General features: G+C 37.3%; 1 protein-coding gene across 5 annotated transcripts in view; it reads right to left on the bottom strand.

The window, feature by feature from the left end:
- The window catches only part of LOC124391659 (copine-9-like), an 88,159-nt gene that overhangs the window by 53,301 nt on the left and 7,607 nt on the right, over positions 1–27,251 (bottom strand). For 4 of the 5 annotated variants that reach the window (XM_046858369.1, XM_046858386.1, XM_046858377.1 and 1 more), the window contains exons 3-4: positions 10,176–10,222; positions 3,474–3,577 (exon numbers count right to left, since the gene is read on the bottom strand). In XM_046858369.1, the coding sequence (XP_046714325.1) occupies positions 3,474–3,577; positions 10,176–10,222 (151 nt within the window). Of the gene's footprint in view, positions 1–3,473; positions 3,598–10,175; positions 10,223–27,251 lie in introns of all 5 variants that reach the window. The other variant, XM_046858397.1, reaches the window with a different exon arrangement.

Raw genomic sequence — 27,251 nt, 5'->3', positions numbered from 1 at the left:
TGTAAGTTGGCACTCAGAATGTTTCTGAAGAATTCTGAAATTACTCAGCTGCTACCATCATGAGTTCCGTCATTCATAAAGATTTGTAAACCCATTCCAGAAGCAGCATGCGAGCCCAAGCCATGACGTTATCTCTAGCAGCTAGACTGTATTAGGGCCGAAATGATTCCTTCGAGTAAACTATTTGCCTTGATGCTTTGTTTAGTCCATTTAAAAAAACCATTACTACTGACGCCCCACCCACTAAACTCTGGACCGAGATGGACAGGTAACTTAGAAGATGCTGCAGAATAAAGAAATTGAGGAACATGGAGGAAACAGAGAGGGGAGAGGAGAAGATTCCGACCAAAGAAAATGACAGAAAGTTTGGGATCATTTTAAACTAAAACATAAGGAAAACACTGTACAGTGCTTTAAATCTTAAATAGATTTTTATATATATTTTTTATATTTAAATATTTAATCAGTATTTGCATTTGCTGGCAGTTAAATGCACTAAATGTGTTAAATATTTCACAGATATTCTTGTATGCAATTTCAGCAATAAAAATGTATATTTTTCTAAAAAGAAAATAAATTTTAAGAGACCCGTCTTATTTTCTCTCTTGTATATTTAGTATTGCTCTTTATTTTTTTAAAAAGTACTTCTTATTACACAATTAATCGATGGAATTGTACTTTAATTGTTTTATCCTTTTTCCTCGCAATTCTGACTTTATTTCTCATAGACATGCAACATTTCTGGTACATCCACCAGTAACCATGTTGTCGGCCTGAAGTTTAAAGCTGTTGGTGTATGAACAAGGGTCCTCTGCTTCATCTGTCTTGTTCTGTCTCCTCCAGAGCTGATTGTTAGACAGAGTTCTCTCCAGGGATCGGAGGCTTAGTTTGATATCATGTGATTCTATTGATTGTAGACTATTTTATTTTCATGTGTAAAGCTTTCTGGCACTACAGATGGGGTGATGCTGCCCAACTGGCTAAAAAAAGGAACTGTGAGAAATAAAATCGTAATTGCAAGAAATAATATCAGAATTTTGAGAAAAAAAACCTCAAGCAAGAGGAAAAGTCAGAATTAAGCCATATCTTCTTGGCCCTCGCTGTTACACATACAACTACATGCATGTCTTCCCTCACCACATTCATAAACCTCCTCCTTGGCATTTCCTAATTCCTGGTGGCTCCATCCTCAGCATTATAAGCATCCTATCGATATAAACCATGTCCCAACCATGTTAATCGGGCCTCTTTTACTTTGTCCCCAAAACGTCCTACATGTGCGGTCTCTCTAATAAACTCGTTTCTAATCCTGTCCATCCTCGTCACTCCCAATGAAAATCTCAGCCTCTTCAGCTCTGCTACCTCCAGCTCCACCTCCTGTCTTTTACTCAATGCCATTGTCTCTAAAACATATGAAGGTTATTATAGCAAAAAAGAGGGACTAAATCTAAAATAAAGGTGTGTGTGTGTGTGTGTGTGTGTGTGTGTGTGTGTGTGTGTGTGTGAGTGTGTGTATGAGAATCAGATGGTAAACTGGACATAGGATCATCCATATTAAACAAGCGCAGATGTACATGATGTTAATGATATTCACCAACAAAGATGTGAAGTATGAGGAGACTGACAATGCTAGCGTAGAGCATTTTAGAGAAGGACACAGTAAACATATGAGTTATCAATAATTCAACCCCTAATGATTTTCAGTGGGGATTAGCTTAGCATCAACATTACACTACGGGGGCTCACCAAACATAATGACTCCACAGTCCCCACTAGTCAGGACTTGATTTACAGTAAATTCACCACAAAGTTTAACTGTACTGATATAATAATAATACTAAACTTTAATAATAAAATATATGTATTAAATGCAGTATATGTTGTAATTATTTATAATGAAACAACCTGACAAAAACGCTGAGAATCCTACAGAACACTAATAAAGATCATTTGGTTGAAAACAAATTCTGTGGAGCCTTTAAACAAAGGCTTTTCATAACAGCACATGTTGAATGTGACAAAGATCTTACAGACCCCGCTTCCCTTAAAGCTCTCTCTCTCTCTTCGCACTCACACAAACACAAGACCCCCTACACACATGGTTAAAAAGACAGATGATGCCATGCTCCATCTGTTTATTGACATCCAGATGGCTGGGGACTTCAGCTCTCTGCTGACCCCTTCACAAGGCCAGGTATGTGGGCATCCTTCCAAACAAACTATGACACATAAACTCATGGATTAATGGAATAGTGTAATGAAATAATGTTCATATGATGTGAAACCCTTTCATCTATAAATAATTATCAAACTGATAATTATTTATATTTAAAATTAAAAAAATATATATATATATATATATATATATATATATATATATATATATATATATATATATATATAAAATAAATACCAAAATAACACATTTTAAATGAATTTTTGAAAAGTGTAGAAACACAGATCCAACACTTCAACATCCAAAAGGTACAGTCTTCTTTTGAGTCATTAGAATATTAAGAAAATACTTAATTTAATCTTTTGTGTAAAAAGCTAGTTTAAAAACATTTCGGAGACATGCCTCATTTGTAAAGGCAAACAGTATATAATATTGTATGTACAATTAATATACTACAATACATTAAACTGATTGTCCATAAGTATGGACACTGCAGGAAAAGGGTTAAACAGACTTTATCTCTTACAAAAAACAACTTTCCACATGGCCTATAAACAGTGCCTTCCCCTTGAGTAGAGGAAAGCTGTGTTGGAGCTGCTATTGATTATTACAAAAAGAAAAAGCACATGAAGGTGGTGGTGAGACTGAAACAGGATGGAGGGGGTAGTAAAACATAAGGAGAACTGTACATCCAGCTATTGCATGAAGTAGATAAAACAGGCAATTCTAAAAATAAATTAATATTGTGGTATAAGTATATTACAGGCAGGTGGTAATAAAGACGGATAACGTTAAAATGAAAATCATATGAGAAGCTTCACAGAGGAATAAATGATTATCAAAGAAGTAAAGCAATTTTCTGTCCAGCAATGCAGATATTGTTTGTTGGTGAATTTGGAAGGCTGTCAAGTTCTGATCCATGTGAATGCTCTGAGTGAGGGTTTGCTGCAGGCTGCACCTGATCTACCCTGAGCACTCCCCCAATCCCCTACAGAGGACATCGATCACCTCTCCATGGTGTCCAGAAGGTGAGATGGACAAAGAGATAGATAGAGAGAGAGAGAGAGAGAGAGAGAGAGAGAGAGAGAGAGAGAGAGAGAGAGAGAGAGAGAGAGAGAGAGAGAAAGAGAAAGTGGAGAAGACACGGGATCTGATGTTTCAAACTGAGTCTTTTTAAGAATAATGTATTGGATTAAAAACTACTGTTTTTACTGACTATGATTATATGTGTATCAATGACATAAAATAGCTATACAAAACTACTTATCATACAGAAGAGACATAAATCTGTACTTACACATCAAACCGAAGATTCTGCTTCTCCTCAAAGAAGAAATCCAGAACAAATTTCCGCACGAAGTCTGGATTCAGCGTGTTGTCAATTACCTCCGTTCTGCCATACTGAGAAAGAGGAAGTTCAACTGGATAAGAAATAATGAGTCGGATATATCGTATTAGGTTGTAAAAAAAATCCTGAATTATTCTCCCACAAACATCTCAAAATCTTACTTTAAGTCACCATAGTAACTTTAAGCCCCTAAACTCAGATTCCCATTAAACAGTGGGCTTCCTGCTCTTTAAGAGGCAAAGATGAGCTATCGATCGTTTGCTATACCTTGGAACACCTAAATCCCTGACAGCCTCAAAAACACTCAGTCAAATTCCTTGCACCATGGTCTAACAGGAAATTACAGTGCCAGCTTTCATTTAGGCAATATTGTCTATCTGCAATAAGGCCATAAGCTATTGTTTATCTCTATTTTAGCTAATTTAAATAAATATTTGGCCTATTAAGTTCAATGGATGTGCTAATAATATCAAATAGTTTCAAAGATATTTTCTATTACAATATTATTACATTTATTAACAATCATATTTGTAATTCTTAATGTATTTGCAATGGTCTACTGTATATGCTCATATGAAAGTGCAAATGCAAAAGTAAAAAATAATAAAAAAGAAGATATCATGAGCATTGATCTTTTTTGACTGGTAAACAATGTATACCTTCTGTATTTCTTCATTTTCTCATTGATTTTACTGAAATGGGATTTACAGTCAGCCGATGAAAAAAAAAGAGAATGCTCTCGAAGAAGCTTTCTTTCACAATAGTCTTTCTTGTTAAACCCCTTCTTACGATGCACCCCTCTCTGGTCTGCCTGCCCCTGCAAAAAATCATCTCCTAAACCTCCCGCTGAGTAAATCCTAGCAGACAGAGGCAGGGTCTCTCAGCAGGCCACCTTTCTGTGACAGTTACCACTGGAAAGAAACTGTGAGGCTTCCGTTGAGAGTTAAAGGTACCTGCGCAGCCACTGAATGTATTTCATTGTCTCAAGAGCTATTAATACTGACTGATTCATCATGTCTTATTCAGAGGACACTCAAGTTACAAAGACTCAAGAATTATAATGTGTGCATGCATGTGTGTGCCACTTCCAAGTACCAGTATAACAAAAACCTCCTTAACACGTTTACTTTTACAGCAATTTTATAGGAACAGATTATGCAATCCACATATAAAAACACAGGTCAGTTGATTCACTTCATTTTTGAAGAGGTCATGTGCAAAAACAAGTCAACGTTACAGGAAATGACATGTGAAGTGATGTGTGTGAGAGTTTTATGGATTCATCACAAAGCACTTTTTTTGTATGAGGTGTTTTATTGTTAACTCGTTTGGTTTAATAATAAGGTGTTCTATGATAAAATGTTCATTTCTGAAATTCACACCAACAGAAAAACTAGATTTTGGTCGAAACCTGTCAAATGCAAGTGACTGATCAAATAGACTCAATTATATAGTAAATATAATAAGCTGAATAATGTCACAATATTCACCACTGTAACAAATTTGACCCTTTGGCTCAGTTCTTAACTATCTTAAGTATTATTGAAAACAAAATGTTTTCTGCTGGCTACTGGTTTCATTTAATCCAGTTAACTGCAATTTAAGCGAGAAACTTGATTAGATGGTTAATATATATTAATTATGTGTTTGCTATGTATGAACACACCCCACATGAATCACACATGCCACCCTCTTAATGGGTTTGTAACCTTCTTCGCATCATCATAAATAAATCCTAGCCTTGCCCATTTGTGTGCTGTTTGTTTTGTGTGTGTGTGTGTGTGTGTGTGTGTGTGTGTGTGTGTGTGTGTGTGTGTGGCATACACGATAGTCAAAAGCAAAGAGAGAGAGAACTAAAAGCAAATTTATGCCTGTCTCAAAGAAACATAATCATCTGATTGCGTACAGCATTCAAGAGGGAATAAGTGAAGGTGATTAAGTGTATAAACACATTGAATGCACTTGTAAAAATGATTTTCCAAATCAGCTCTTTATACACGTCTCTAAAGTAAACAAATTGGGAACATTTGTAAAAAGGAAAGAAATTCATATTTTTCTGTTAATAAGCGCCACTTGGTTTTTGCAGACATAAGTGTAATTTACAAGGATTACAAATTTTTAATTTTGTAAAAAATGCTGTTTATAACTCAGTTGCTGTTTGGCCCAGTGTAATCTCCAGTGACCACCAAAGTATTTTATACAAATTTTCCATTAATTTTATTTTATTGCTTTGCCCATGACCTCATATGCATTTTGTTTACACACTGATGGCCTTATTAAAACAAAATTTCTTGTACTTTATCTAAAAGAAGTCAACTAAATACAAAGGACTGAATTATTCTCTATATGTTTAACAAATAGGAAATACCAACTCAGTTATGGCTCTTAATTGTCAATTTGTTGAAGGATGATTATTCACTGAACGTAATATTACTAAGTCACTATTATAACCCTCAGCCTTTAAATAAAAATGTGGTCAGGTATCAGGTGTGTCTCAGTCAATAACAGACATATGGGACTTTGGATACAAGCCTTCAAGAGCCTGCAGCGAGACACTTCAACTGGGAATTAACATTAAAAGCTTTTTATATTCATGCCTAAAATTTTTTTTTTACCAGGCTCTTGAACATTTTATGCAATCTCTCTGAGCTGTGAGGGTACTTTCTGAATATTTCTACAACCCTTCTTCCATATCATAGTAGACCTAAAAAAAAAAAAAGGATCTGGTTAACAGCCCAAAACTACAATGATTGAAGTTTTAGTGTTTTTACAAAAATGGTTAAATGGAAAAATCTGATTGTAGTAACCTAAAATAGGGGGGTGTGTGTGTAAAATAAATTTGTATGTATCTTAAATAAAACTGCCCAGGCACCCTTTAAATCTACACAGAAATACACACACACACACACACACACACACACGCACACAGTATATATCTCATCATGCCCTAAGGGCTTGTGGACTTTGAGAAAACATGTAACAGAAACATATGGGACAGTCCAAGCTGTTCTTCTTTTTGGCATCCACAGTGTAGGAGACAACTGGCAGTTTTCTGATCTAGCAGCAAAGCCAAGCTCTAATTTCATTCAATAAGTCTCTTCCAAAATAAATCTTGTGGATGTTAGGTATAAACATGTTTTAACTTCTTCTTTCGGCTGCTGCTGTTAGGGGTCGTCAGAGCAGATCATCCGTCTTCACACTACTCTGTCCTCGACATCTGCCTCTTTCAAAACAACTTCCTCCATGTCTTCCCTCACCACATCCATAAACCTCCTCCTTGGCCTTCCTCTTTTCCTCCTTCCTGGCGTTTCCATTCTCAGCATTCTCCTACCGATATACCCAGATTCTTAGTCCCATTAGTTGTGAGTTTGGGTTTCAGTGGATCGGACTTGATTGTCTAGCACATCACACAGATGTTTGATAGGATTGAGATCTGGAAAAGTTTCAGGCAAAGTCAACACCTCTTTGTGGTTTTCCTCAAACCATTCCTGACCAATGTTTTCAGGTCCTCACCACTGATTTTAGCGAATCATTTTGCCATGAAGGGATGTACTTGGTCTGCAGCAATGCTCAGGTAGGTGGTGTATGTGTGTTGTCCAGCAGAACATTGCCCAGAGCAGCAAAATGCACAACGACTCGCCTTCTTCTCATTATGCATATTGGTGCCTTTTTTTTCCAAGGTAAGCCATGTACAAACCATCCCAATGATGAACAGCCCCAATTCCAAAAAAGCTGGGATGCTGTGTAAAATTTAAATAAAAACAGGTTGCAATGATTTGCAAATCTCATCAACCTATATTTTATGCACAACAGAACATAGAAAATATATTAAATTTGGAAATTGATGGGAGCAACACATCTTAAAAAGTTGGGATAGGCCGATGTTTACCACAGTCTAACAGTCTTTGGCGTATTTTTCATTTTAAGATGCAGCAAATATTTTAAGTTGGTGAAAGACAAACTGCTATGAAGCCATGCTGTTGTCACAGATGCAGTATGCGGTTTAGCATTGTCCTGCTGAAATATGCAAGGCCTTGCTTAAAAAATATGTCAGGATGTGGAAGCATATGCTGCTCTAAAACCTGGATATATCTTTCAGCATTGATGGTGCCTTTCCAGATGGGCAAATGGCTCATTCCATCAAGACTAAAGCAACCCCATACCATCATAGATGCAGCCTTTTGAACTGAGTGCTAATAACAAGCCAGAAGATCCCTCTCCTCTTTTGTCCGGAGGACGCTGCACACATGGTTGATTATTTATTAAGTTAAATTTTGATTCCAAGGACAACAGAACTGTTTTCCACATTACCACAGACCATTTCACGATCTTTGACCCAGACAAGACGAAGAGTGTTTAATGCAGTGCCATCTGAAGGTCTGAAGATCATGGACACCCAATATTGCACACAGAGATTTCCCCAGATTCTGTGAATCTTTTATTGATATTATGTACTGTAGATAATGATATGAAATGATCTGCATTTTATTGCACTGTACATGCACCTTGCACAATGACAATAAAGTTTAATCTAATCTAATTCTAATCTAATATATTTAAAGTCTTTGCAATTTTATGTTGAGGAACATTTGTAGATGCATCTTTTCACAAATTAGTGAACCTGTACATTCTTTACACATTCTAAAATGGTCTTTTTATACCCGATCATGTTACTGACCTGTTGCAAAATAACCTAATTAGTTGCAAAATGTTCTTTTATCTTTTCCTTGTTTGTTTCACTTACTTTTTCAGCCTTTTGTTGCCTTTCTTCCAACTTTTTGGAGAGTTTTGGAGAGTCAATTTCAAAATTACCTTTTTCTTTTCTTAAAATGGTACAGTATGCAGTTCAAACATTTTGTATGTTTTCTATGTCCTATTGTGAATATAATAAAATGGGTTTACAAAATTTGTGATTCATTGCATTCTGTTTTTATTGTATTGTACAAACATTTTTGGAATTGGTATCGTAAAAGGAAACATTATTCATCAGGCCACTTTTTTCATTTCTCCATGGTACAGTTCGCGGAAAATACTTATTTTGGAGCCTCTTTTGGCAAGCAGTGATGTCTGCATTTGTCCAGGATTACCTTTGTGAGCAATGTGTGCTACAATCTCAAGTTAGATTTGTTTGCCTTCATGCTCCATGCCTCAATGAGCCTTAGGGACTTAGTGACCCTGGTTCTGATTGTCCTTACTACTGCATAACATTTTGGAGATGGTCTGACCTAGCCATCACAATTTGGCTCTTGTCTGAATCACTCAGGTCCTTTGCTTGCCTAATTCTACTCAAGGACTAACTGTTCACTTGCTGCCTAACATTTCCCACCCCTTAACAGGAGACTTTGATAAGAAGCACCAAGATCATCAATGTTATTCAAATAATCTGCCAGTGGTAAAGTTATGGCTAATCAGTGTAAATGTTCCACCTATCCTAATAAACAAATTACAGTAACCAAAAATATAAAATCATAACATGAAATCCTTGCAATAAAACCAATTAATATTAAATGCTTTAAAATGTAAATGATAAACATGTGATTTATTATAAGAATTTTTTTTTTATTCAGTGTCATGTTGTCATGTGTCAGATCATGTAAAAAGGTGGGTTGTCTCATTTGGTAATTGCATTTTCTGTCTATTCATGGTGTTTTCCCCCATTTCTTCCAGGAAGTCGGCAAAAAGCAAGGAAGGGATACAACGAAAAGCTTCCTAGTTAGTGCTTCTCATGTCAACAGTGTAAGACAATTAAATCAATACTCCAGCACTTTTTTAATTCATCAACTGTAATGTACAATATGAAAGGTTTTGTGGTATCCATGAGTGATCAAGCATAGACTAAGAAAATGCAAAGCGTATGTTGTTAACACACAACCACAAATTATTTACTTAAAAGCTAACGTGGTGCCTAACTAACATCTTTGACAAGAAACATTGATTTAATGAACTAACAATTGTTGGAATATTATTATATGTAAATTTCCATCAAGCAAGTTTTCTTTTCTAACTGACACAAAAAATACCAGTTCATGGTCCCTGTTCAGATATGCTACAGATGCAATAGATAAAGATTAGGTTGAAACAATGGTGTATTTTTTGTAAGCCATATAGCTCAATTATGAAAACCTGATGTTAACTTTGTTGTAATTTGCCTGATCCTGGTGGAATGGAACAGGTTCTTTAAAACATAGTCACTACCAAGTTGGAAGGTTTGTGCCTTTAAATAGACAGTTGTAGAAGGGCTCTTCAATCAATTAGTATATTGATGAGAGTGAGGTCTTGTATACTGATGTAGTAACTGAGACTCACTGAGACTGACTGATTCCCTGCAGGCTCCTCCACAGAGAGTCTTTGATTATTGTACAAAGTGCAAATTAAACGCAAGAACCCTGACGTGTGTGCGAATGTGACATAGAGGCTGATTAGAAGAAAAATAGCATCTCCAATCAAAAGGAGCCTCTTCGATTCTCCAAAAAGCATAGATGGGTTGATGGAAAAAACTCACATTTTTCAATCCAACATAAAGCATTTCCTCTGTCCATTAAGAACTTGAACTTTTCTCCTGATACATTCTTTTCCAGAGACACAGGATGTAACATTTCTGACAGGTTTAAAGTAAAATGACCTTGAGAAAAATGAATGAGTCAGACTTACCTCTCTCCATTCTTTTGTCCCTATGCCTTGTATGTACAACACGACAACTGTGAAGGATAAAAAAAAGACAGGGAGTGAGAACATGAGATTAAAGAGCTCAAAAGCCAATGTGAAATGAAATGTCACTGCAAATTAAATGCAGTCAAATATTTTCTATCTGACCTTTTCAAACTCTTTCCACCTACATACAAGTGAGACAATTAAGGAGTAAAGCACCAAGTAACAAAAAAGTAAAGCACAGTAAAATATTACACACAAACTCATTGGTTAATGTTTTTTGTAATAACAATGTTTTTTGTAATAACAGACAGAGAATTTGCACAACTGGCCAGTTGTATCATTATCATAACTGGTATAAAGTTTACCCAAGTTATGTCATTTTGTATAACTCAATCAGATTAGATTAGATTAGATTAGATTAGATTAGATTAGATACAAGGCAACAAAATAAAGTTAGCATCTAACCAGAAGTGCATTGGTTGCGGTGTAAAATATTTACATATGTACAGGTTGGTAAGACTATGATATATGATACACATAAATAAACACAGATGAAAGATTTATGATCAAACTCTTGATGTCACCCAAAATGAGGATGGGTTCCCCTTTTGAGTCTGGTTCCTCTCAAGGTTTCTTCCTCATAACATCTAAGGGAGTTTTTCCTTGCCACATTCGCCACGGCTTGCTCATCAGGGACAAATTCACACCATTCACCTTAACTGTTGATTTGTGTAAAGCTGCTTTGAGACAATGTCTGTTGTGAAAAGCGCTATACAAATAAACCTGACTTGACTTGACTTGATGAATGCACAATATGAAATGAACAATATGAAGATAAATAAACAGTACACAGTGAGGGGATTACATACAATGAAGGAGATATCGTATACATTGTTTAGGAGAAGGTATATAAATGTGCAAAATTATTTGGAGTGCAAAAGAAGTGTGACTTTGTATATCTATTTACTCAATTGATTCCAAGTTTACTTTGTAAAAATCAAGAGTTGCAGTCTGATTTATCTTAAGTTTGTAATCTAGCGTACCAGTGCAGATTTATTCACTGCTAGAGACTCAAAGCACTTTTGTACATCACTCTGGACAAAGGCGTCTGCTAAATACCACAAATGTAAAAGAAGGCTATTATATACAGTGTAAGCAACAGATTCAACAGTTATTAAATTGCAATCTTGGGTTTTACAGTTTGTATACAGTGTATCATTAACAGTGCAACATATAGTTAGGTGATGCGGTGTATAGTATTCAGTATGAGTGTCTGGGATGGGGGTGTGGTAGTGAGGGGTGGATGGTAGGTGATGCTACTGGGGTGCACAATTCAGCATGGAAACAGCTGTAGAGGAAAAGCTGCTTGTTTTGGTCCTGAGGCTCCTGTAGCACCTTCCAGAGGGCGGGAGGTCAAACATTCTATGGGCAGGATGAGATAAGTCTTTAGTGATGTTGTATGCTTTCCTGAGACAGCGTTTCCTGTAAGTGTCAACAGTCTTTGGGAGTGAAGTTCCCACAATGCATTTTTTTCTCTGCAGTGGTCCTTTTTAGAGCCCTCAGGAAGCAGAGGCGCTGGTGAGCCTTCTTGACTAAAGCTGTTTTTTGTCAAGGAGAGGTCCTCTTAGATGTCTACCACTCCTCCATTGATGTGTTGGCTTTCTTGGTGTTGAGCAGCAGTTTGTTATTAGTGCACCATGCTGACAGGTGGTTCAGCTCCTCTCTGTAGGCTGACTTATCCTTTAAATTTGCGGCATTTAGCAGACGCCCTTGTCCAGAGCGACGTACAAAAGTGCTTTGAGTCTCTAGCAATGAATAAATCTACATTGGTATGCTAGATTACAAACTTAATATAAATATAACTCTTGAATTCTACAAAGCAAACTTGGAAAGTGCTATTTTAAGTGTTCAGGAAGAGGTAGGTCTTCAACCGTTGCTTGAAGATAGCCAGGGACTCTGCTGTACGAACTAGTAGAAGTTCATTCCACCACCTCGGTGCCAGAACAGAGAAGAGCCTTGAAGTATACTTACCTCACATTCTGAGAGAAGGCGGGACCAGTCAAGCAGTGCTGGAGGATCTTAGACAGCGTTGTGCAGTGCGAGGTGTGATGAGGTCTCTGAGGTAAGATGGTGCTGGTCCATTTTTTGGCCTTGTAGGCAAGCATCCGTGTTTTGAATCTGATACGTACAGCTACTGGAAGCCAGTGAAGGGAGCGCAGCAGTGGGGTGGTGTGGGAGAATTTGGGCAGATTGAACACAAGTCGTGCAGCTACGTTTTGGATAATTTGCAGTGGATGAATAGCGTTCAGAGGAAGACCTGACAGCAAAGAGTGGCAGTAGTCCAGTCTTGAAATTACAAAAGACTGAACAAGCACAGCCTGTGTGGACAGAAATGGTTGAATCCTTAAAATGTTGTAGAGAAGAAATTGACAGGAACGAGCCACATTAGCAAAATGTGAGAAAGACAGTTGACTGTCCATAGTTACCCCAAGGTTACGAGCAGTGGCTGAAGGGGAGAGCAGAGAGTCATGAAGAGATATTCAGAGATCTTGACCTGAAGATAAATCAGCTGGGATGACCAGCAGTTCTGTTTTGCTGGGGTTGAGTTTTAGTTGATGAGCACTCATCCATGAAGATATGTCTGTCAAGCATGCCAAGATCCGAGCGGAAGCTGTGGTATCTGATAGAGGGAAGGAAAAGATGAGTTGAGTGTCATCTGCATAGCAGTGGTAAGAAAACCCATGTGAGGATATGACTTCACCAATGGAGTGGGTATAGAGGGAGAAAAGGAGAGGACCAAGTACCGAGCCTTGTAGGACACCAGTGGTGAGTCTGCACATGGCAGATGTGGATCCCCTTTATGTTACTGGTATGAGCATCCTTCCAGGAGAGTCTTGTGGTTGACTGTGTCAAATGCTGCTGAAAGGTCCAGGAAGATAAGTACAGATGACAGCTTGGCTGATCGAGCAGCATGCAGTTTCTCAGAAACAGCCAAAAGGGCCGTCTCTGTGAAATGTGCCGCTTTGAACCCAGACTGGTTTGGTTCATGGAGGTTGTTCTGTGAGAGAACAATATCGATTAACAATTATCGTTGTTCTTGATGAGTCATATTACTGTGGTGCCATCTGCAAACTTGATAATGATGTTAGAACCATATGCAGGATTGTAATCGTGGGTGAAGAGGGAGTAGAGAAAGGGACTCAGCACAAAGCCTTGTGGTACTCCAGTGCTAAGAATGAGGGTGGAAGAGCAGTGGTGGTCTGCCCAAACCTACTGGGGCCTGTTGGTCAGAAAGTCAAGTAGCCAGTTGCAGAGTGATGTGCTAATGCCCAGGTCTCCAAGTTTGGTGACTGACTTGGAGGGAATGACAGTGTTGAACGCTGAACTAAAGTCAAGGAACAGCATTCTGCCATACATGTGTTGATTGTCCAGGTGAAAGAGGTCAGAGTGCAGTGCTATGGAATCTCTGCTTCTGTTTTTGCTTTAGGCAAATTGGTGTGGGTCTAGGGTGGAGGGAAGACAGACATTGGGATGTGCCAGGATCACCTGCTCAAAGCACTTGGTAATGAGGCGGGTGAGTGCTACTGGGTGGTAATAATTAAGGCATATTGTGGTGTAGTGTTTTGGCACTAGCATGATGGAAGTGATCTAAAAGCAGGTGGGCACAATAGCTTGGGCTAGGGACAGGTTAAATAAATCCGTTAGAACCCCCACCAGCTCTTTAGCACATGCTTCGAGGACATGTTGTCGAGGAATGCCGTCAGGCCCTGCAGTTTTCTGTGTATTGATCCTGCTCAGCACCAGGCTGACATCGCCTGGGGAGAGTGTAAGAGGCTGGTGGTCCACAGGGAGCTCGGCTTTGGTTGCTGACTCCTGGTTATCCCTTTTAAAGTGAGCATAGAAGTTATTTAGCTCATTAAGAATGGAGATATCGTGGATGGGGGAGGGGTTGATGGGCTTGCAGTCACGAATGGCCAGGATACCCTGTCACATACGCTGGGTGTTCCAGTTGGAGAAATGTTCCTCAATCCTTAACTTGTAGCAGTGCCTGGCCATCTTAATGCCTCACCTAGCCCTGGCTGCATTTGTGCATCACCAGATCTGAAGGCAGTGTTGCGGGCCTTCAGTAAGAGGCATACTTCTCTGTTTATCCAGGGCTTCTGATTCGAGTACTAAGTGACCTGTGTCTGTGTGGTAACATTGTCTATCGTGGTGTTTACATAGACCAATATGGCAGAAGCATAGCTTCAAGTCTGGTGTTTGTATAATCCTATATGGAGGAAGCATAGTTTTCAAATGTCCACAGGTCACCTGAGTGGCAAACCTGTTCCAGTCAGTATGTCAAAACCGGTCCTGAAGTACAGAGTCTGCTTCCAATGGCCACAATTTTATCATCTTCACTGTAGGTTTCAACCTTTCGATGAGTGGTGAATACTTGGGGGAGATCAACCGTCCCATGTGGGGGAGGGGGTAGCTTGTAGGCATCAGGTATGTTTGTGTAAACCTGGTCCAGAGTTTTTTTTCCTCTGGTGTTCCAGGAAACATGGTGATGGAATCTTGGAAAGGGTGTCTTTAATTTGGCATGGTTAAAGTCACCCACAAAAACAAAAGCAGCATCTGGATATGTTATCTGTTGTCTGCTAATTGCTGCATGTAGTTTTTCATTGCAAGCTTGGCATTAGCATTTTGTGGAATGTCTACAACATTAACTATAGCCTATGTAAATTTTCTGGGCAGATGAAGGGTCTACACTTTACCAATTTCCAGGTTAGGTGAGCAGTGCCAAACAGAGTTTGTGCAACAAATTTTGTTTATATAAATGCACAGACCTCCACCTCTGGTCTTACCGGAATCCTCTGTAGTCCTGACTGCGCAGAGAACTTAATAATGCTTGGAACGCCGCTGTTCAACCATGTTTCTGTGAAAATAATGATTTTAGCATCCAAAATCTTCTTGTTGTTGGTGATGCATTATCGCAGTTCATCCATTTTGTTGACTAGTGACCGGACATTAGCAGGGAAAATGCTGGGTAAGGAGAGCCGATGCTGTGTTTAGCTTAGATTTTTGTCCACTACATTTCCCCCGCTTATTTAAAAAGAAAATCTCTAAGTGCACCTAAAGAATACTATGCCAAGTTTACTTTTTAAATGCTACCATATTTGGCTCCTGAGTGGAGCAACAGAAAAGTATTTACACTACTTTCTTTCGGCTTCTCCCATTAGAGGTCGCCACAGCAGGCCATCCGCATGTTTGATTTGGCACATTTTACTATTGTCTTGAAATCATATTTATTAATGGAAGGCCAAAAGCTCCATGGATAGAAGGGATAGCACACTTTACTCTCTTTCCTGTCAATCACAGCCATACCAGTCAATTGCAAGTGTCTCCAAGCTCATTTTTGCAGCAGTGGATGAACAGAGGTTTGGAAAAAGATGCAGTTGGCTGGTTGTGTTGTCTCTGAGGAGGTACACTTTACCCTTTTAGTCTTTATTAGTCGTATTCTTGCTGAGAACTGCCAAGTAGGTTGGAGAATGCAAGCATAAAAGTATACTGCAATGCTAGTATCAAAGTACACTTTAAAAAACGTAGGTGTCAAAAATAATTGGTATACTTTTAAGTGTAATAATATATAGTCTATAACAGGACATGCTTCAGAAAACAGACCAACAGGCAATTTAGCACAGTCAATTCTCCTACCCCATATTATGGATTAAAAAAGGAAACTGAAGAACCCAGAGTAGGCCCACTTTACTTTCCTCCACAACAGTAACCTGAGCTTAATATCTGGGGATGCTGGAGCTGTGAGGTGTCAATGATTCCTGCTGCACCACCTTAAATATAATATATAAATATAGGTGACATGCACTAACTCACTTTTTTTTTTTTTTACATACTTTCAAGTGCACTTGAAATAGTGTACAATATTGTATGTTTATCTTATTTCATTTTACTTACATTTTTATAATTTGTGTGCTAACAGTGAGTATCAGTGGTGTGCGATCAGGGCCAGCAAAGCCTTCAGAAGCACTGACTTCACTAACAGAATAAATTATATAATTTGTTCCATAAAATTGTATTAATTTATTCCCAACAGTTTATTCTCTTCATTTCGTAGCATTTCTCTTGGCTGCACTGCTTCCAGTACGTGTATGTGGATGTTAGATTTTTTGTCCAATCAGATTTCAGCCTTTATGTGCTGCCATGTCAATCTAATCTGCCCAGGGCCTTCAAAGGCTGTTCTGCTCACTTTTTACCAAAAAAAAAAAAAAAGCTCTGTTTCTTTAACCAATTAGATTTTATATTCGCCTCACAGGGCCAGCTAGCTAGCGTCAGCATTTTTCCATCCTCTGATTGGTTGGTCAGAGGGAAACCGTTACAACCAAGTTCGACTGACAAAACACGTGTGTAGCGCGCTGCACACATGAATACATCCGAGATGACATTTTTTACACCTACAGAGGAAGAGAAATTGATTTGGTCTCAGACATACTTAAAAAATAAATTTTCAAGAAAAGCTACACATTGTGAGAAGGTCACCCAACCCCGAAGCTAGCTAGTTTGTCTCAGCCCGGGAAAGGGTTTGTTCACCACTTTCAGACCAGTGAATACGAGCGGTACCACTGGATTACAGCCTCTGAGGAGCGGTGCAAATTATGAGTCTGCATCTCTGGTGAGTAGGTTGTATTTTATTTATATTTATAATGTTTTCGTCATGTTATTAGACAAATATTAATTTTGAACTGCTCCAGATGATGTAGGTGCACAGTTGTGGTGGTAGTGTAGAGGTTTCGAGTTGTCTTAACAGGGTTTCATGCTTTAGTAAAATGGTATTCACCTTTCACATGTGAAATTCCTCTCTCTCTGTAATGCCACGCGTTGTTATAATGCGTTTTTGTATAGTATTGATGATTTCTTTAATTGCGACGTGATAGTGGTGGTCTTAAGGGGTGGATTAAGTCGGGTAAGTCCCCACTGAAAGCCCAGGTACCAAATGCATGGCCCGCCACTGGAATGTATAATAGTATTACCAAATTAGACATGCATACTGATATACATAGACCACAGTTTATTATAAAAGATTTATAAAAATATTATATGCCCTATAAACATATTTTTTTATTATTCATTGAAAAAGTATTTTCCTTTGCATTAATCTTATATCCTTCTGCTCTGTGTGTGTGCATTTTTTCATCACCACAATGCTACATCAAAGCTGGGTCTGAGACTGCAAATAACCCATTCAGCATAATGCCTGGCACCGCGGGGCCCAACCAAGTGTGAACGCCATAACTCAGTCTCCCACTACTCCCCTCCATCTCTTCAAAAGAAATCATAAGCAGGTCCATTGTAAATTAATAAATACAGAGATGAATAATGGGTGGAAAGGAGGGATATAGCAAAAAGAAAAGAGTACAGCCTGTCCAGTGAGATTTGCAGAGTTGCCAGTAACAGCACAAATATTGACCTTCACAATATACCAATATTTAGAAGTGGGTGATATGGCATAAATATTATATCAGACAACTTTATAACCTCCAGGATTCTCTGTTCTTCTCAACACTGAAGATAGTTTTAATGACATTGGCTGTATGATGCCTTTGCCTCCATGATGGTATGGCATGGATAATTATCTGCCTGTTTTTCTCAGCATTGAGGACACTAAAAAATCCTGACCAAATCTCCATCTCCATTTGCAGAAACGCAGCCCCAAACTTAAAAATAAAAACAAAAAACTATGCTTCACTGTTGCTTGCAGATACTTAGCGAACAAACTGTCTCCTGCTACAGCCAAATATTTTCATTTACGATTCATGAGTCCCAAGCACCTTTTTCTGCATCCCAGTTCCTATGTTTTCTTGTAAAGTTAAGTCCCTTAGCCTTGTTTCTATGTTAGAGTTATGGCTTTTTGGCCTCAATTCTTCTATGAATACAACTACTGGCCAGACTTCTCTAATCAGCAGATGGGTAGACCTGGGTCCCACCTGGGGTTCTTTGCTGATGGAACTGCTGGACATCTGATGTCAAAAGGAACTAAGCATGATGTGTATTTAATTTGCTGCAAGTTTCCTTGGCCGTCCACTGTGTACACAGTCCTCAACATTGCCCGATTTTTTGTGCTTCTTCAAACAAGATTGAACAGTATTTCTTAAAGCCTTAAAATATTTAACCCTTGAGAGACATTGCTAATGCAGTATTGTGTATTGTGTATTGTGTATTGTTGCTGTGTTTAGTTTGGCCATGGTGTATGACCTGTAACATGAAACTGTCCTCCACAACCTCACCGTAGTAGCAGAGTTTGGTTGTTCCTCAACCAATTTTAAACCTCCTATACATCTGTTTCTGTTTCAGTTAATGACTGCTTTTTAATCTATATATGTAATTGATGAGCATTAGAGCCCGCTTGGTTTAATTGGTCAATCATACACATGATTTTGATCCTACAAAATCATTAACTTTGTAGAAGTTTATAAAGTGTATAAATTAGGAATTGATGCTGGTTTGAAGCCAAAGGGTAGTCAAACAAAATATTGATTTGATATAGATTTTTCTTCTATTCCTTCACTTATCATTTTGTGAATTGATAAAAAACAAACAATTCAAATATATATTTTTAAACGCATTCTTAATTTATAGCATATCTACACACCTGCCTAAAATCTTTGAACAGAACTATATGTTATATATTCTATTAGTAATACTTGGTGGGCATCCCTTTGCTCTAAAACAGGCTTTTCAAGGCACCACTTATACAAGATGTTGAAAACATCCTGGTGCATGTAGACATGTTGGAAATGTATAATTATTGCACATCTATATATGGATTTAGATCTAGTGACAGGGATCTAGTGACAGGGAAAATCATGATGATACACTACCGTAATTTTTGGACTATTAAGCGCAACCAAATAGAAGCCGCACCCACTGAATTTGACAAAGATTTTTATTTTGAACATACATAAACCGCGCCTGTCTATAAGCCGCAGGTGCCTACATTGAAACTAAAGAATTTTACACAGGCTTTAATGAAAGACAGTGCCTGTTACACGGCTTGTATCTAAACCGTAGCCTACCAAGAAAGTCATTGTTCACTGTCTTCCTCCTTCCTTTCACAACAATTTCTCTCAAGAGTTTTTCTTTTGGCATCGCCGTGCGTTTAAAAATCACCATCGGTGAATCTTTTCTCCCGATGCCATGCAGCTCAGAACACAGGTGAAGTGCGTCTTTTCATGCCCGGTTGTATTCATCGTGAGGAATGATTCGCATTTCCTGTTGCCAGTCCGAGTGAGCGGCAGGTCAAACGTCAGAGGAACCTCATCCATATTTATGATGTGATGCGGCCCGATTCAGTGGGAGCGTGATTTATTATAAAGAACTTCATTGGTTCACCTGAACACGTTCTGCAATTTAATTGACTAATGTTATGGGGCTCAGTTTCTTGGCTTGAATCTTGTGAAACCGGGAAAAACCCAGGAAAAATCCATAAATTAGCCGCTTCATTGTTTAAGCCGCGGGGTTCAAAGCGTGGGAAAAATGTAGCGGCTTATAGTCCTGAACATACGGTAATCTCATTGTCATTTTTAACCAGTTTGACATGACTTGTGCATTACATAGTTCCTTATTGTGCTTAAAGTTGCCCTTATAATATAAGTATTAGTATTAGAGCCCAATGTTTTCATTTTGGGTACTGATCCAACAGATCCACTGCAGACACTGTCAATCTGGCACATATTCTCCAACATCTGGAATCTCCCAACAACTACACCTGCGTACTCTTTGTGGATTTCAGCTCAGTGATTAGTACAGCCCTGGCAGCTGTTTTTGAAGGTTAACCTATAATTTCATTGCCCAATATTTGTATATTTGAGCCATGAACAAACAGGTTGTGAAAGTGCAAAATGTAAGTGCTCAAGTCTTATTACTCAGTGCAGGCACACTCTGTGCTGAGTTTACGCCTGCTTCTGTTCTTTTGCTTAAAAAACAGATTTCCTTTTAAATAGTCCTCATGATACCTTTATGATTCATCCCAATCAATGACGAGTCATCCTACCATCAGGAAGTGGCCTGGCCTACCGCATGGTGTAATGACAACAAACTCATCCTCAACACTCAAAAACCCAGAATCAAGACCCCAACAGAATTAGCAACTTACCAATACACAACACAGATTCATTCATATTTTTGGCTAACTTTATCTGCAGCTTTAAGTGGGACCTAAACACTGTTAACATAATTGAGATGACCCAGTATAGTATAGTCTACTGGCTCAGACAAATGAACATGACTAGTGAAGGGAATTACAGTTTTTCAGTCATTCAGTTCATTTGGTTCAGCTCACTAATAGGAGCTGACCCTTTCAGCAACCAAATGAGTCATTTTTGTCTTAACCAGACAAAGGTTGTAAAACCATTAAAATTAATTGTTTTTTCTTGCCTACCTGTGTAAGGAACTCTTGCTATACCTTCTAATTACTACAATTATGTACTGTGCATTCGATTTTAGAGCGTCCCTTTAAATAATTGTTAATAAAGTAACGCACTACAAATGTGCCCTTACAAATATTGTGAGTATTCCTGCATTAATGTTATTGCACCTGCTGGGTCTGTGGTTCATTACGGAGTATAATGCTTACGAGCTTCCACTTATCCAGGTAACTGATTGCCTCCCTAAATTCACTGGCTGCATTCAGTACAATTACTACAAGCGGTAATGGAATGGTCCCTGTCTGTCGCATCCCTCATATACACAGAAGACTGTCTAATATACGTCTGACTATTCACGGTAACGAGCAGCTCAGATGTGGAAAAGACGTTTCCATGGAAGCATTTTGATTGCATTACACAGTAAGACTAACAGCACTGCCTACATCTAAAAAAGAAAGAAATTCTTTCTTCACATATCCCAATGATGTTAGGAAGATATGGTCAGTGTGTCAGCACCCTTGGAGCACAGAATCAAGGGACCAAAGTGTGGCAGCTTAGCAATACCTGGGTTTGAACCCCTGACCTTCCAATCAGTAATCCAGAGCAGTAACCACTGAGCTACTGCGCCTCCATTAAAGAAAACTATAATATGGACAGTTGCATTACTGATATAATAAGCTAGAATTATATAATATGCTTTTGGAAGTATATTTGTTTAAATATATGATTCAAAACTAAACAATAATAACAGATAACTATTTCAAGTAAAGATGCTTCAGTATTTTTCTAATGTACTGAAAGTGCAATAGTAGTGCAATATCACTACATATACTGTTTGAAATAATTATATAATTAAAATCCATTTAAAAAAAAATACTCATTTTAAACACAAAATCAACAAAATATTTTCATAACACAACACACAAGTAAATGTTTTCATTAAAGAGTGCATTTTGATAAATATTTTGCTTCCATTGTGGCACATTGTGGGATTGTAATGTAAAGAGCACTGGATAGATTAAGGTTTATCTTTGTATAGACAGAGCCATGAAGGCAACAGAGCGTATACTTCACAAAGGTTTGAATGAACTGGAGTCTCTTTTAAACTGTGAGTGTAGGTGTGAGTTACTGGAAGCAGGTGTACTCAATTAGTAGCTGTAAGCTGTGGGCAATGGAGTCCAAGTGGAGTTACACTGTGGCCTGATACAAATGAAAAGCAGTTTGTTTGTGTACTGCACTTCATAGAATCTTCTTTATAGTTGTAGGGGCAGGAAAATCTTGAATCAACTCCCATATCCCAGAGTCACATGGATGAATATATTAAATTAGTGAAATGTGCTAGTATTTGATCAATAAAGATTTATTAAATTTTTTTCCACAGATATGCAGCTTGCTCAAGGGACATGTGAAAAACCACTTATATAACTGAGAAAACCCAAATCTCTTTCTCTACTGCCTTAGACAAATGAGGTATAAAGTAAGAAGTATAAAAGTAGAGAATAAAGACGTGACTGTTGATGTAGTTCTATTCTGTAACTATCCAAAATATCCTCCTCATCCACCATCTGGTACAGCAATACTGACTCTCACACCTAGAGGAAACCTGAACCTGAGATATAGTCAGAGTTTGGCAATGTATCAAAAGTAACTGTGAAATATACTTATTTAATACAAAATTGGAATAATAGCCACACATGATCATTATTTTTTATACTGCTCAAAACTGATACACCCACCCTTATTAAAGTCATAAGTACTTATTGTCAAACATGTTCTTTTGCTGTGAGTGCATGAATTAGAAAAGGAAATTGCAAACTGTTCTCCTGTGCCCTAGTGAGCCCCAAACGACCGAATGCATCTAAAAAACAAGTAAAATGTGCAAGTACTAGTTGAGATTTCTCAGTATTGTGTGTCTTCTCCTTTTTATAGACACACATTCTCACTTTTTCATAGTGTGTGTCTCATACCGGAAGAAGGGATGGAAAGAGAAAAGAGAGGCAGACAGGGCAGTGAGAGATGAAAGAGAAGCACACTCACATGGTTTCTCCTTTACACTCAGTGTGATCATGGTTTGAAGTGCAGGACATCCTCTTTGGCCGATCATTACCTCCTCCCACATATGCTCACAAACACACACTGATATACACACACACACACACACTCATACACGTTACATTCATAACCCTGCAGATTCACTAATCTAATCTGTGTGCATGTATGTGTGTGTGTGTGTGTGTGTGTGTGTGTGTGTGTGTGTGTGTGTGTGTGTGTATGTGTAAATTGCGCACAGTGCTTCAAAAATGAAATTCATTTATTAATTATGTCCAAGTTAAATTATGGATTTTACAAAATTTCATGTATCTGAAAATATTTAAATTATGTGTTTGTGGTGTGGGGGGTTTCAGGGATGTCATCAAGACGCTTGTATTTATCAGAATCAGGTGTTAAATACAAAAACAGGTGAGTTTAAGATTGCTAATTAATACCAACTAGGGGCTAATCTCATCCTATTTATATACTCTCTCTCTCTCTTTCTCTCTCTCTGATCAAAAATGATCAATAGTTTTCCTTCTTACTGTGCCATTTTCAGTTCATCAACCTATTTCTTGTCATTGCGTTGCTTTTTCAAGTGAACAACAAGTGTAGCAGAAGGCAACACAAAGTATGGGGTTAATGTGGATGAGACAGAGGGAGTCAGTGATGTAAACATGACTGAGAACAGAGACATTACTGATCATCATTATCTTTACTCTGCTTGTGTTCTACATGGTGGTTGTTCAGCCTGGATACATTAATTAGATAATTAAGTTGTTAATTATTTTGTATTAATATGATGTGAGGTCCAGTTACCAGTGTGACACTAAAACAGATAGGAATAATGGCTACTTTTTACTTAAGTACATGTCAGAGTTCAAAGTTTTTTACTTTACTTGAAAAAGTGTAGTCAGTAATCCAACTTTAACTGGTCTTTTAAAATATAAGTATTTGTACTTCTAGTTGAGTGAAAGATGTGTACTTTTGCCATCTCTGGTGTGTGCATATTTGTGTTTACAGCCTTATTAAAATAGAGATGTGCAATGATAGATGCCAAAGAAATAAGTCTACAGGTTTCTTTAAGCATATTAATGTGATAAGGCAATGTGTATACGCCATTTATTTTTTCTCTGAAATATTTATCAGTTGATTTCTGTAAAGAATTACTGTACATAATTATCAAATATAAAGTTATTGAGTTGATAAAGTCACTAAATGGACATAAACAGAGTGTGGTGCAACCCACAAGATTATGAGATGCAGCTGTACAGTATACGTTACTCAAATTGTTAATAAATTCAAGGATAAAAATGTCTATAAATCGTATAGTGATTCTCTTATATGATAAGAGAATTAAAATCAAGAGAATTAATACTGTGTTAACTGTAAGTATACAGTATTCAGAAATGATTATTCCAGTCAGAATATTCTTATTAAAATAAACTTGACATTTTTGGAACATTGAAGATATTTGGGTCATTCATAAATAAATGAAAATTCAGGAGATGGCCAAAACAAGCAACATTCAACACTGAGCTGCAAACACAGAACTGTATAACCATAAATAAATATATGGTTCATTATGTGTTTATGAGTTTAATATTGATATAATCAGGTTTAGAAATGGGTTTGGATACATTTTCTGTTTTAAATTGGGTTTATTAAAGCTCATTAAAGAAGCCAAACCAAATGAAACACTTATTACAGAATTTTTTGAAACGTCTACAAAAAATAAATAAAGGGCAAAGCTTACAGTGTTAAAAATATTAAATGACTTTCAAACAACAAAAGGAAGTTCCATTAAAGCAAATATCTTGTGCAAATGTTCCTACAAACAATTTATGAATAAATCCATTTGTATCCATTGTGATAAATAAGCCGCATTAAAAAAAACTTGTCAGACGGATTAAAATCATACTAAACAAATCAAAACAGGGTTTTTCTTTTTTGTTTGTTTGTTTGATTTTTTTTAAAGCAAAAAAAAAAATGGGGAAGGGAAGACTGAGGTGCAATCTATTCATATCAGAGAAAAAATTGATTTGCAAGTAAATGACAAAAAAAACTGAAAGAATATTTACATAGAGGTAATTTCTCAGTACCCAGTTCAATGCCAACGATTTACTACAGCTATATCTTAATATAGTGTATCTTTCTTTTTAAATTACATAAAGTTTTGTTTTCAGCAAAAAGCACAAAAAAAAATCACGATTCTTTTATATCTTAATACAATACAGTATTATCAAAAGAGGAACTATGATTCACAACCAAAATATTCCATAATAGATTATAGAATAACACTTGATCTGACAGGAGAAATCTAAATATAAAAATTTTCTGAAATTAAGTAATCATTTTTTGTCAAAGACACAAAAATGACTTAGTGAAAAGAGAAAACCATAATTGCATTAGCATTAATAATGATTAAGGAGGAGTGGGAGGCTGTCGTTGAGAAAGGTTTTTCAGGGAGACAGTCTGTTCACACAGAAACTCTGATGAAAGAGCAAGACTAATTGGGCTCCTATCAGCCCAAGTGGAGAAATCTTTAATTACTTTTGTATTGGTGGAGAAGCCAAGAGTCCCTGGGCACCCATGCTTCTCAGCATAATGTAATAACACACAGCAAGCACACACACATATCCACTTTGCCAGCTTTGGGCTCAGGCCACACAGAGCTAAAGCTCTAAAAATGACTCTATAATTCTTCATTATGAAAACACGGCAGCTTCTTACACATATAAGCAGCGGTCCTCTGACAACAAGGCAAACCCGCACACTAAAAAACAGGTCTACGGGTTCATATCAAACAGTTAATATATCTAAATCTGTTAAGTCTGAAAAATCATGTTTTAAAACTAGGATCACATTATCCTGGTAGAGACATTATTCTTAGTACCATCATTAAAATACTACTTGGTGTTCGATGAAGCCATACATGTTTTACACCATATTCCAATTTTAGACCTTATTAGCACATTAACTTTCGGATAAGACAGGGTTTGGACTTGTTGGGGGAAAATACTTCACTTTCACCAGGTGATTAAAAAAATATCAGAAACTGCATTTACACAATCCCTATTCATCAGTTAATAATTCAGCTGATAAGCCTCAATTTCATTCAACCTCATTCTTCCTTCAAGGACAGACAGAAGCACAGACAGTTTACATAATTTATTGAAATGTACATTTTGGCTACCTCTAGTAATTACAAACTTGAGGTACAGAAAACAATTCAGATGATTTAGTAATACTGCTCATTATGAAAGTTAACAATAAGCCCTTTTCAATTTAAACAGGCGTTTCAATGGAAATAAAAAGTTTACACACCCCACAATTAAAACAGCAGGTTTCTGTGTTGTAAAAAAGGAAACCTAGATAAATCACATCTTTTTGATTTGAATGTGATTAAGCAACTAACAATATTCAGAATTTTAGACAAATAAATCAAATAAACTGGTTGCAAATATCCACATATCCCTTAACTGATACTTTGTTGAAACACTGAAGCCCCAGCTACTAAAGTGTGAAGGAATCTCCTGTGCCCCATTTTCTCCTCTTGCTGATGATGGCCTTCACTGTGTTACATGGAACATTTATATCTCATTTGGAAAATCTTTTGTATCCCTCTATCGATCGATAACTTTCAAAAAGGAGATCTCATGCAGGCTTTATAACGTCTTTGAAAACTATGACTTCAGCAGTAGGATGAAAGAAAAATGAAGTCAAGTCAATCTTGAATTAATCTGAATACATTTTTTTTTTAGTTAATCAGAATCACTTCATTGATGACTGGTGCATAATAATTACTCTCGAACATGAGTTTGAACATCGATGGTAAAAAGTTGCATACCCCCATTCTTAAAAACAACTGGACAACCAGGTTATTGTGATATTCCCCAGATTATTATTAATTAATATATTATTTTTTTATATGTCATTATTATTACTAATATTATATTACTTGGCAATGGGAGAAACCTGGACAGATTTAGACACACAGAGTAACCTGTACTCGAGACAGAGCTGTGAAGCAGTATTGTTGTCCACAACACCAATGTATTGCCCTCAACATAACATTCTGAATTCCACAAAAAATCACATGTTAATATGTCAGATACAAGTTTAAATGTACATGTCTGTGAGTGTGAAAACTGCATTATCATGCACAAACTGTACAGCAGCTAAATCCCAAATACCAGAGCAGCATTACCAAGTACCTTCCCAAGGTTTCTTATTACCCCTTTCCAAGGGCATAGGTGCATTAGTCATTACCTAACACGTATCTGGTATGTCCTCAAGTGGGTCAGATCCTCATGTATATTGTTTTTTTTTTTACTATGTGAAATGTGAATTTCAGGTCATTACATGAATACCTCCAGAACATTTATCCTACCTAAATGTAAAAGCAAAACATAAACTTGGCCAGGATGCGGAGAGATGCTGGTATTGAGCACTAATAAAAAGACATATCAATAACGCTGTGCAGAAATGCTTACTAATTAGCTGTCCTGACAGAGGGAGGACATTTCTTTGGCATTTAACCAAAAGCCACAACCACAGAACAACAAAAACTGCATTAACGCTTAATGATGAGCTGTGCTTGTATGAGTGGTCTGAGTGCTTT

Source organism: Silurus meridionalis, chromosome 1 (assembly GCF_014805685.1).
Source record: "Silurus meridionalis isolate SWU-2019-XX chromosome 1, ASM1480568v1, whole genome shotgun sequence".
Lineage (NCBI taxonomy): Eukaryota > Metazoa > Chordata > Actinopteri > Siluriformes > Siluridae > Silurus > Silurus meridionalis.
This window is presented reverse-complemented; position numbering and strand designations above follow the sequence as displayed.